At 52.2% G+C, this 12,119-nt stretch overlaps 1 protein-coding gene across 1 annotated transcript; it reads right to left on the bottom strand.

Annotated features, from left to right (window-relative positions):
- Window positions 1-3,305: 3,305 nt before the first annotated feature.
- LOC308664186 (uncharacterized protein) lies at window positions 3,306-7,187 on the bottom strand (the record flags this gene model as incomplete). The annotated part of the gene is made up of 3 exons (XM_081321211.1): window positions 3,306-3,478; window positions 6,017-6,230; window positions 6,711-7,187. The coding sequence occupies 3 exons, from the start codon at window positions 7,185-7,187 to the stop codon at window positions 3,306-3,308; spliced, it is 864 nt and encodes a 287-aa protein (XP_081177337.1).
- Between the last annotated feature and the right edge of the window lie 4,932 nt (window positions 7,188-12,119).

The following is a 12,119-nucleotide window of genomic DNA, read 5'->3' as shown; positions in this document are numbered from 1 at the left end:
TTCTGGGAGAGCTTGAATAGAAGACGCTCCCAGTGGTTGTGTGCCCTCCAAAGCCCAGAATCACAAAACGTTAAATGTAGGATGTGACTAAGTGAGCGTAATAGTCTTCACACAAAACCCTTTTTAATGTTGGAGTTCTTAGAAAAGGCTGGAACTTCACGGAACAGAGCTCTGGAGCAGGAGCTGGGTGCAATTAACGAGAGGCTGCCCCCCTCATTATCTCCTGATTTAAATTCTTCTTTTTGTATTCACCCTTTGTCGGTCAATGGACGCATTCCACCCACAGGCCAATTATCCTAATTTCAGTAACTCTCTTAATGGCGCTCCGTGTTTTTATTTGTATTTATAATGTATTTTTCTGAAGAAACCTAAAGTTGATGTGAGCCTCAGAGCTTTGTACTATACAGAGGAAGATGGCTGCAGAGCAGAAAGTTTGCACTACGGCTTTCTTCATCCTGAAGAAGGGCTGAAGCTGGCCTGGTTTCCCCTTTTCTAACAAACACAGTCAAAGGATGGAAACTGAGGTGCAGCTCTAGCCCGCGGTGAGCGTTGTCTTCTGATCCCCTCACAAAGATGGCTTGCATACCTTAGGCTTATCCCTGGCTTAACCATGGCTTGATTTCATTGGTAAAGAGAAGCACTAAGCACTGGTTTGCAAGCCCCATGGTGTCCGAGACCACCGTGGGGTTTGGGATCATTTGTTTTATGTCTTTGATTTATAGCGCTGTATAACCTTTCTGCCCCACCAGCAGGGCTCCTTCGCATGGGTTGGGCATCCCATGTCGTGCCTTAAGCGAGGAGGCCAGTCTGTTTGGCTGTGGCCTCTTCAGCAAAACCCTGGATGTTTCCAGTAAACTGCCTCTCTGGCTGTCAGGTGGCTAAACATCTTCAGCAAATCCCAAGTCAAGACGCTTATCCGATTTGACGTTTGTTGCAATCAAACCTCCTGTCTGGATTGAAATAAGGGACCCTCGTTCCCACCCAGACCCCCCCCTCCCCTCTTTCCTTCCAGTGCCGATTGGCTGCCTGGGTCTCTGGGAAGGAAGGCCTCTTCCTGAGGCAGCTGCTGTTTAACTTCGGATTTACAGGGTGGAAAACTCCGGGAAACCTGGTGTAGCAAATGGGTTTGGGTTCTAGGCATCGACCAGTGGAACTATGTAATCTATACCACACAGGCTGACTTCACGCTGAAACTAAGTCACCCATGATCTCTCTACACTGGCTGAACTCAGATGTCTTTCCAAACCAAACATAGCAAGATTGCCGAAGTTAGGGGAATAACATGGCTGCACACTCCTGCCTGAAAGGTGCGGGGACGGTTAAGGAGCTCAAGACCATGCCTGAAGTGAGGGGTTGCTCTTGCCACAAGCACTGTAGCTGTGGGTGTCTCATGCGGACACACGAGGTTTTGGCAGATAGTTACAGCTGACTTCACACCACATGCTGGGACATCGTATGGTTTGTTCTGGGCTCTGCCCATGGTAATCTTTATTTTTGTTCTGTACGAGCCATCCTTAAAACAGTGAATGAAAAGAGCTAGCCGTTCCCTCTGGAAAACTCCCAGAAAACTGGGGATGGGGGGGGGATCCTTTAGAGTGGAATGTCATGGTTTTTGCAGTTTAGACGCTGATGTGAGCCTCTGGCATTTCGGATAGCAGCTTCATTTAGCGCACCGTCTTCCGTCAGTTTGCCAAAGCTGTGTATGTTTTCTTTTGTCGTGCAGTGTTTTTGCTCGCAGGATCTGTGTGTAGGCTTCCAGGAATAGGAGCCCTTTTGAGATGACGAAGCTTGCCAGAATTCAGACGAAGCGCAAAGATTTTGCCAAAATGTTGTCAGTTTTTTCCTGGGTTTTATTCAGTTCACTTAGAAAATATTTCTAAGAGGTACATCAAAGTTCCTCTCTGCAAACCTTCAGGTATTCAGTTGCAGTTCACCTTTCAAAGAGTATTTGAACCACCTGCAATGTATGTGTGTTCAGCATTTCTTTAACATTATTATTTAATGCCCTGTTTTTAGAGATCATGATCCTTCCTTTTGAACCTAAAATTGACAGCGCTAGTATGTTTTCTTCTTTCCACCAGAGCTTGCTAGGATGGGAAAAGCTACGCTAGATTAGAGAATGGTGGTATTGATTTAGCCAACCTATTGGGGAGAAAACCCCACACTAAAACATAAGTTTAATTTGACAGATAGTTCGAGAAATTAGGAGGTTTGGGTCACACTCTCCTACCTTCTCAACCAGGGGTCTTCAAACTTGGCCCTTTTATGACTTGTGGACTTCAACTCCCAGAATTCCTCAGCCAGCATGCCTGGCTGAGGAATTCTGGGAGTTGAAGTCCACAAGTCATGAAAGGGCCAAGTTTGAAGACCCCTCACTGGATTCTCGTCTTGCAAGTTTCATTCTTGCAACCTATTGCGTTCTCCTTAGCGCATCAACCTTTGTTATAACATGGCTGTTTTGTGGCCGTGTGTCTTGTGCACACCCAGGAAGACAGACCACAGACACAGAGGTTACATCAGCTCAGCCTCTGCTTTCATACACGTTTAAAAAGAAACCAAATGGAAGAGAAAAACTTCAGTTATCTTTAATAAACGCCGTATAAAATCAGCATCACACGCTGCATCTGGGTTTGTATCCCACCAGCTCTCTCTCCTTGCAGCTCTTGCTTAGGCTTGTGCTGCTGCGCAGGATAACGAGCACCTGTGGGGTTGATCTGTGTCTCTTTCCGCATGCATCCATCCCTAGTGAGGAGTTCATCACTTTGGGTTATTGAGATTAGATGGGTGGCATTCTTGCTACGTTTTTCGATTCAGTGCTACCTAGCCGAGTGTCGGGGTGGGTCTTGTACTTGAAAAGACTGCGAAAACAGACTGTGATGAATGAAGTGGGCAGCCACACACCGGGGACGCTGGAAGTGTCCATATTTAGGCACAGAATTACTGTATAAAGCAGGGGAGGTATCCAACCCTGGCCACATTAAGACTTCAACTCCCAGAAATGCATGCCGGGTGAGGAATTCTGGGAGTTGGAAGTCCACAAGTCTTAACAGCGGCCAAGGTTGGACGCCCCTGGCATAAAGAGTGCAGATAGGTGTAAACAAAGCTTTTTGTGCTGTGAAAATACTCCCATTGGAGAGACATTCAACCGGTGCAGGAATTCTTTCCCACTAAGTAGAGTGCAAGCCAGAGAGAGAGAGGCAGACAACTAAAATCAATCAGCACAATCAATCCCAACAAGCCATCTCTCTTCCACACATACACACATATACAAAGCCCGGCAAAGACACCGTGTGCACTCTCCTGGGTTACAACCAGTACTGCTTGCTGCAGATGGGAGGCAGGGAGTGATGGAGCTGAGCTTTCCTCTTGTAACTGGGGTCATAGTAGTCCCACTCAAAGTGCTCCGCTTGCTGGGGATGCACAATGGGTGTGTTGGGGCTCCCTTCGCTGTCGGTTGACAAGATCCGGACAGAAATGCCTGCAGAGAGAGAGAGAGAGAAGCCGCCTCGTCATCCAGTGACTCTGCCAGCAGCCTCGTTATTTTATCAACCTACAGCCTACGTGGTTCTGTGTTATCCTCCAAATAGGAAGCCTTGATGTGGGCAAAACGTGCTAGCGATGCACGGGGGTGGCCTGCAGAATTACGAGGAGGAAGGAAAGAAATACAAAAAAAAGACCCCGGGGGAGACCTCTCAGCAAGAGCCAGGCATTCCGTGTGCCAGGAGAAAAGGGGGCAAACGCGGCTGGTTGCCCCTCTGGATCCGTTTTGTTTTAGCTTTCCCTCTTCCACTCTGCTGTCCGTCTGGAAGGGTGTCCAAGAAGCCTTTTCTATACCCGGCTTCTCATATCCAGATGACGTATTTGTTGGCAGAGATGAGTACTACAGAGATGTTTTAAAAAAACACAACACCACCCTCCTTATGTCTCATCCCTCTTCATTAATCACCCTCTCTCTAGCGGAAGACAATCTGGTTCAGTGTCGGTAGATCTGTCATGAGCTTAAAGAGGTTTGGTGTCAGAAGCAATCACGTCCTTCAGCTGAAGCCGAGGAAGGTGGCCACCTTCGAAATGTCAGAAGAATTACTAGCTTGGAAGACCAGGTTGTGGCCATCGCAGCTCAAACGGCCTTGGGTGAGCTGTCACAGGGAAGGAGATCCAACCAGGGCTGTTGAGTTGGGTTGGGCTGGTAGTCCCGTCAACGCTATCAGCCAACCTTCTAAGCCAGAATTTCTCAACCTCGTCAACTTTTAAGATGTGTGGACATCAACTCCCAGTTCCCTAGCCAGCATTCTGGGAGTTGACATCCATACAACTTCAAAGTTGACGAGGTTGAGAAATTGACTTGGTCTTCACAATGTGCTCAACTTAGTTCAAAAAGGGTTGTGTTTGTATAATACCTAAACCTAACCAGGGGCCCATTTTGCCTTGTAAATAACAAGACAAGCTGTGGCCAACCCCGACAGCTCAGGACCCTTTTCCGAACACCAGTGGCATGGTCAAGCTCTGCCATGCCTCTTGTGGCCTCTCTGACCTGGCAGAGACCTATGAGGTCGGGGAGCCTTGTGGGTACTCCCCAGATGATAACGTTGGGACAAGGGTTTTGTGAGAAGTGCTCAGTTCCTTTTAGACCCCTGAAGATTCTGACTTAGGAATTCTGACTTCAAATATGGTGGTAATTTTGTCTGCGTGGGTCACATGACACCTTAGGTCAGGGGTAGGCAACCTTGGCTCTTTTATGACTCGTGGACGTCAACTCCCAGAATTCCTGAGCCAGCCATGCTGAGGGAAAAGGGAGAGGTTTCCAAGCTGAGCTGTGCTAGCTCAGGAATTCTGGGAGTTGAAGTCCATGAGTCATAAAAGAGCCAAGGTTGCCTCCCCCTGCCTTATGTCATACCTAGACATGGTGAACCTCATGCACACTGGCCACTCAGCTGACCCTAGGTGCACACGAATGAAGGCAAATATGTGTGTCTCAGGAAAAAGTTGCAGGATCCCATCTGGGTCGGTCACTGGGACCAGAGATTTTGTCTTCCGAGTTTTTGGACTCATGCTGGAGCCCATCCTCGAGGAACTCCTCTAGCAGTGTGTGTACTGTTCTGTGTGTGGCATTTATAGTGCCCGTCGTAAGTGGCTTTTTAGCTGTTGATTAAAGTGTGTTGATGGCTGGCTTTTAAATCATTAGCTGTCCTTGTGTTGCCCAGCCTTGGCCTTCTAAGTACTTGATAGGCTGGTAGTAAAACAGTACGCCTGCTGACTGAGAAGGGGCCCATTTCCCAGACTTCAATCACTTCCCTGGCTGTTTTTGTGCCTGCTCATCCAACAATCTTAATAGCTGCAAAATTGAATGCGTTTCCTTGTTCAGTGGGGCCACCTGACCCTTTCTCCCACCCCAGACTGGGGAATGACCTGCAGGTGCCAGCATGCCAAGCTAAGGAGTCAGAGTGTTGTGCAAACTCATGTATCGTGCACCTGTGAGGGGCAACCTGTCTGAAGATCTCCATCCAGGGATCAGCACATGATCCAAGGGATGGTTGAAGCAGGGGGAAAAACTCAGAAGAGATGAGTGGAGAAATCGGTTTTGTTCCCTTGAGTGAATCGCAGGAGCCAGGTTTGCAGAAACGCAGCTTGGTCCCCAGAAAAGGCCACCTGGCCCTTTCCCCCACCCCAGACTGGGGCTTCTGCCTTATGGCCCCCCTCTTCACAGCCCTTGGATCAGCCTGTGCCGTGGCTGTGCTGCTCTGAAGCTCACAAAGTCCTCTCTTTTCCCTCTGCCTTTCCTTCGGAGTCCATTAATTGCTGGCCTCTGGAAAAGGGGACGCAGCCAGTCTGGATGAACTCAGCCATCTCCTCCAGGAGGACCCTCTTCTGGGCATGACCCATGGCTTTGCAGCCCACCCCCCCTCCTCAGATTCCTTTCCAACTCATCTGCTGCCTTTGAGGCACTCGGGGGGGCCAAGAACTCGGACCCACCAGAAGCAGCTCATCATCTCATCCCCTCTTGGCCCCCCCCACTCACCTGCACTGGCGCCAAAGTCCGAGTCGAGGCCAGGCCCTTGGGAGGCCGTGTAGTTGGCAGAGTTGAGATGGACCCTCCTGTCCCCAGGCCGGATGCTGCTGCCAAACTCAAAAGGCCCAGTGCCGGAATGGGTACCTGATGCCAACCGACGGCATCTACGGGGCTTCCTCTGGGTGCTGGTGTGGCAGCTGGAGAAGACCCTCTCCAGGACACCCTAGGGAGAAGGGAGCAAGTTGCCAGGGATCTCCCAGGATCTGTTCCCACTCTCACCAAGATCCCTTTGTTCACCCTGTTTTGGGCAGGAACAAGCAGACAAAAGGGGAAATTAACCAAGTCTCCCCCCCTCCATCCAATCAAGGGACACTTTCGGTATTTTCCATCCCAAGCCTGGCTGTCCTGCCTTGAAGGAGGGGGAAGTGGAGCAGCATTTAAGGGTTAGGGGTCTTAGAGGGGGGGGGTGTCCCATCAGTGGGCCCTTGATGACGGCAGGCTCCATTCCACAGCGAGGTCCTCAAAAGTCTTGCTGAGAGGTTGGAGGGGAAGCAAAGTCACCATTTAAGTAGGAGGTTCGACCCCCCACCCCACCCCCACCCCCCAACCATGGCTGGCTGGAGCTTGGCTGGGAAGAGGCAGCCCATTAAATCTGAAAGGAAGAGGCAAGAGGGGTCTCTGGAAAAAAACGCCCCCTACTTACCCCGGTGCCCGAGGAGGTGACGGGAGAGTTGGGGGGCACCAAGACGGGGTGCTTTCCCACCTCGGTGGCGGACGAACCGGCTGCCGGCGGCGTCCCTCGCTCCAGCCGGACCAAACGAGGGCTGGATCCGGGCAGGTAGGACACGGCCGCCCTCCTCCCGCAACAGGGCGCCCGCGGGCCCGCGGGGCCCGTCGGAGCTGCACCCCCGGTCTGCGCGAGCTGCCGCCGGCCCGTCCCGCCGGCCGGATGGTGCCCGAGCACGGCAGCCTTGGGGGCTCCCGGGAGGAGGCGCGGGGGCGTGGAGGAGCCCCGGGCGGCGCTGGGACCCCCCACTCTCCGGCACAGGCGCCAGCGCAAGAGGAGCAGCGCGCTGAGCAGGAGCAGGAGGAGCAGGCAGGGCAGCAGCAGCCCCAGCAGCAGGCGGAGGGAGCGCTCGAGGGCCGACACCTGGCCCGCCAGACCCCGCAGGGGCTTCATCGCGGCGCCGGTGGAACGGGCAGGGCCGGCCGGCCGGCCTTAAGGAGCCGCACCTGCGACGGCCGGAGATGAGATTCAGGTGCCGCTCGGGGCGGCTTAAAGGCGGATTGCTGCGCTCCCGGGAGAGCTTGACCGGCCCTGCCTGGGGAAAGCATCCGCGGGCCCCCCAGTTGTGGAGCCAGGCAAGCAGGCTGGCTGGCTGGCTTCGCCCCCTCCCCTTGCAGCTGATGGAAGCACCTGAGCCGGGCAACGGCCCCGTTGGGAGGGAAGGGGGAAGAATCTCCCACCAGCTGCCTGCAAAAGACAACCCGGGGGAGCAACTGCCTCCCCCGCTGCTGAGACCAAGTAAAATCCCCGCGGGGCCTGCAAAATAAGCTTCCTCCAGCAGCCGCCCCGCCCCTTCACACTTTCTGGGGCCATTCGAGAAGGGGCAGGAGGGGGAAGCCCCTTCCCCTTGTGTTTGGCCTGGCTACTCCCGGGAGGAGGCGCGGGGGCGTGGAGGGGCCCCGGGCGGCGCTGGGTACGATGGACTTATTTGCTTGGGGGCGGGGGGGGGGGAAAGGGATGAGAGAGGCTCCTGAGTAGCCCACCCCTATGATCCAGGGCTGGGGGAAAGGGGTGCCCGGGTGGAGGAATCCACGAGCCAGGAAGAGCATGGCTGTCAGAAGTGTTCCAGGAGAAGAGCCGCAGGCTCTGAGCCGTCATCACACCTGGCTTCTAGCCAGGATAACAGCCAGGATAACGTGTTTGCCAAGAGTCTATGGAGCGTCTCCGTCCACCAGGTCACGGCTCGCTGTCAAGGTGCTTTTTCCAAAAGGAAACTGGACTTTCTTGAAAACGTTTCACTTCACATCCAAGAAGCTTCTTCAGTTCTCTTAGGTTACCTTTTGGGAAAAAAAGCATCTTTGGGTGTTCGCCAAACTGGGTGGCACACATGCTTCCCTATCGGATTATTTTAAGATTGGTGATGCTTTTTTGGGGGTGCACAGTTTAATGAATTGGAGGAGCCCTTGAAGGGTTCAAAGTGTATTAGTTTAGCTAGGAATGTGCAGTGAGGGGGCCATCAAACCATTAATTAAAAGTTGGATTCAGCGTTTTAAAATGAAATGGTGATTAAAAGTCCATGTGAAATGGTGTGTTTGAAGCCTTTAAAAGCCATGGTTACATGATCAACTGACTCATATTTATGACGGTCGCAGTGTCCCGAGGTCACGGGATCCCCTTTTGCGACCTTTTGACAAGCAAAGTCAATGGGGAAGCCAAATTCACTTAACGACCGTGTTACTAAACAACTGCAGTGGTTTCACTTAACTGTGGCGAGAAAGGTAAAATGGGGTAAAAATCCCAACAAATGTCTTATTTAGCCACAGAAATGTTGACCTCAATTGTGGTCGTAAGTCAAGGATTACCTGTAGTGATGTCTTTGCAGAATCTCTACTGTGTGGCTCATTTTTGGAGGGTCTGTGGAGGAAGTCACGGGTGGTCCCCGTTTTATATAAAGCTTCACAGTTGTGCCTCTGCTTTATTTCATTTATAAATGTATTTTTAATTTGTGATGTATTTATTTCTTGCCTAGGCCTAATCCCAGTGAAAACACATTCATTTGGGGGATCATGGAATCCCACTGGTGGAGAAACCCTGCTACATATAACCCCTCCCTCCCCTTTTTATGCAGGGGAGATCCTTGGTAGTGCAATCTCCAGCCAGACTGGAGGGAGATGTTGGGGTGTGAGTGTGTGTGAGCTTAGAGTTCTTGCACTACAGAAAATGGCATCCTTCCTTCCTTCCTTCCTTCCTCCCTCCCTCCCTCCCTTCCTCCCTTCCTTCCTTCTTTCCTTCCTCCCTCCCTCCCTCCCTCCCTCCCTCCCTCCTTGTATGGAATCTCCAGCTTAAACCCCTCCAGGAGGGGTGGGGTGGGGGCAAGGGTAGAGTCCTTGCACTGCAGAAAGCAGTATATTGAAGGCTTCCCAGGAACACGCTGCCAGCCTGGCGAGATTCTTCTAAGACATCTGACTAGCAATAAAAGGGTCTCCGGTTGAGATGCTTCCTGGCTGTTTCTGGCATCTTGTGCCTGAAAGAACCCCTCAGTGCTTGAGAAACACCTGGTCCCCCAGCCGCCCTGACTGGAGAGGTGAATTCCTGGCTGGCCTGCCAGCTCTGCCTGGTGCCCTCAGGAGAACCTTTCTTGCCACAATCACAGTGTGCCAAGGGAGCCCCTCGCCCAGGAGCTACGGAGCATCCCCTTTCCTGGGGTCTGCAAGGAGGGCATTGGCACCTCATTCCATCGCCTTGGTGCCCTCATTTTGGATTGGCACAGACTCCTGCTCCCCTCCCCCTGCTCTTCCAGTCTGGGTCACTGGGCTTATATTGCTCCCCCACTACTCTGAGCCCTCTCTAACACCCCCCCCTTTTCCTTCCAGCACCACCAGCAGCTTCTTTGGCACCCACCCCCGACAGGGCTTGGTCTGGAGTTGTGATTGCGCACCTGTGCCTTCCGTTGCCACCTCCTCTGCACCTCCCACAGCCTCAACCAGGTCAGCCCAGGAGAGGCTGAGTCACAGCGGCCCCTGCTTTGTCTGTCCCTGCAGAGACCCCCAGGGCCCTCTTTGTCTTGTCTGGACGCTGCATTTCTGGGGCTCGCCTGTGTCCTCCCCCCTCCCACATTTCCTCACTGGCAAATATGAGCAGCGCCGCGCCAGCAACCCTTGTTTCCCGCACTCCCCCGCCCTCCCCAGTGCAGGAAAGACTCTTCTTCCCGCCCCCTCCCCAAATTGGAAGCTGCTTTTGGGCAGGGGATAAGGCGGCCTCCCCCCACCCCTAGCTACTCCTGCGTCGTCTCTGGTGTTTCCTTCACTCAGCCCTTCTCCCCGGGATGCCTGCCTAGCATCCCTCCAGGCAAGAGGTCCTCTGAGCATGGGCAGAATGCCTTCCTCTACCGCGTAATCCATTCTTCTTTTTTTGGGGGGGGGAAGGGAGGGACCTTCCTAGTGGCACCACGGAATGATGAAAGCCTTCCGGGACGTCACGCCGGCAGCTGCTCCGCCATCTGGCACCCAGACAGGCGGGGAGCTGCCTTCCTGGAGGAGCCGCGTTCCCACGCAGCAACGCAGCCTTGGCTCCCCCTCAGCTCCCGTCGCTCAGCCCCGGCTTCCGCCGCCCACCCGCGGCCGGGCCCTGCAAGCTCTGCAAGGAAAGCGATCCCGCCAGACGCCTCTGCTCTACGCCGCAAGAGCACGGCAGGCACGCAGGCAGCTCGGCGATGCGCTTCCCCCGCGCGGCTCTGCCCACGACTTACGAAAGCCGTGCGTGGTGGGAACCAAGCACGGAGGGGAGTGTGTGTGTGGGGGGAAGGCAAGCTGGTGGCTCTGTCTGTGGAGAGACGCAGGCTGGAGACCAAAGCCAGCGCTTCTCCCCTCCCCCAAGCCGCTTCCTTCCCTCGAAGGGGGGGGGTTGACCTGGGGTAGAGCAGAAGGGGAGCAAAGCTGCCCCCCCATCCCCTCTCACACACACACACCCCAGCTGGTTCCTGAAGAAGCTCAGGGGGGGGGACACGGGCGCCCCAGCTGATGGTCTTTCCTAACATCTTGGCTTTGTCTGGTGCCCACCTTGATCAGAAGTGAGAGAGACTCCTTCCAAGCCCCCTTTGCCGTTCCAGGTTCCTAGGTTTCTGCTTCTCTTTCTTTCGACCCGAGCCACACGTGGGCACCTTGCTTGTCAGGGGGAGGAGGAAAAAGCCCCCCCCCCCCCCCCCCCGGTCTTTGGAGCTTGGCAGAGAATCGAAAACCATCCACGTTGGCGGATGGACTGGGTTCACACAGCAAGTGGAACAAGCCAAAAGGCCACAAGCTTATAAAGAAATTCCAGGGCTCACACATGTCACGCACGACCGGGCTCAGATGGGTTGGAGGAGTTTGTGGTTCAAGCATGTTGTCTTAGCATGTTGTGCAAATCGAGACAACGCATTGAACCATCGCTGCCTTGTCAACTCTGGCTTGTTCCCCCGCACATGCATGCTAGTCGTTTCTGACTCTAGGGGCTGGTGCTCATCTCCGTTTCAAAGCCGAAAAGCCAAGCGCTTGTCCAAGGACGTCTCCGTGGTCATGTAGCCGGCATGACTAGATGCCAAAGGCACACGGAACGCTGTTACCTTCCCACCGTAGTGGTCCCTATTTTTCTACTTGCATTTTTACGTGCTTTCAAACTGCTAGGTTGGCAGAAGCTGGGACGAGTAACAGGCGCTCACTCTGCTACGCGGCACTCAGGATTTGACCCGCCAAACTGCCGACCTTCCGATCAACAAGCTCAGCGTCCTAACCCACTGAGCCACCGCGTCCCTTATGGCTTGTTATATGGACCCTTATTTATTAATATATTTATAGGGGCACCCATGGAGTGGGGGTGGTTGCTTTCTATTGTTTTCTATTAGGTTTTTATCTTTGTAAAAGCCACCCGGAGTCACTGAGTTAGGTGACCATGTAAATTTTCTTGAATAATTCTTTGTTAGCAATTTAAAATTTACACAAATATGAGCTGACTACTGCCTGTCGATGGCCTTCAGGTTAGGCTGACACAGGAAATAAAGATTTGTCCCATGTTTGGGGCCTAGCAAGGTAATCTAAAAATAGTTAACAAGCATTTGACATATATATATATATATATATATATATATATATATATATATATATATATATATATATATATATATATATATATATATATATATATATATATATATATATATGTATATATATATATATATGTATATATGTATATATGTATATATGTATATATGTATATATGTATGTATGTATGTATGTATGTATATATGTATACATGTATACATGTATGTATGTATGTATGTATATATGTATGTATATATGTATGTATACATGTATACATGTATATATGTATACATGTATATATGTATATATG

The sequence above is a fragment of the Vipera berus genome (assembly GCF_964194415.1).
Source record: "Vipera berus genome assembly, chromosome: 2".
In the NCBI taxonomy this organism is placed as follows: Eukaryota; Metazoa; Chordata; class Lepidosauria; order Squamata; family Viperidae; genus Vipera; species Vipera berus.
This window is presented reverse-complemented; position numbering and strand designations above follow the sequence as displayed.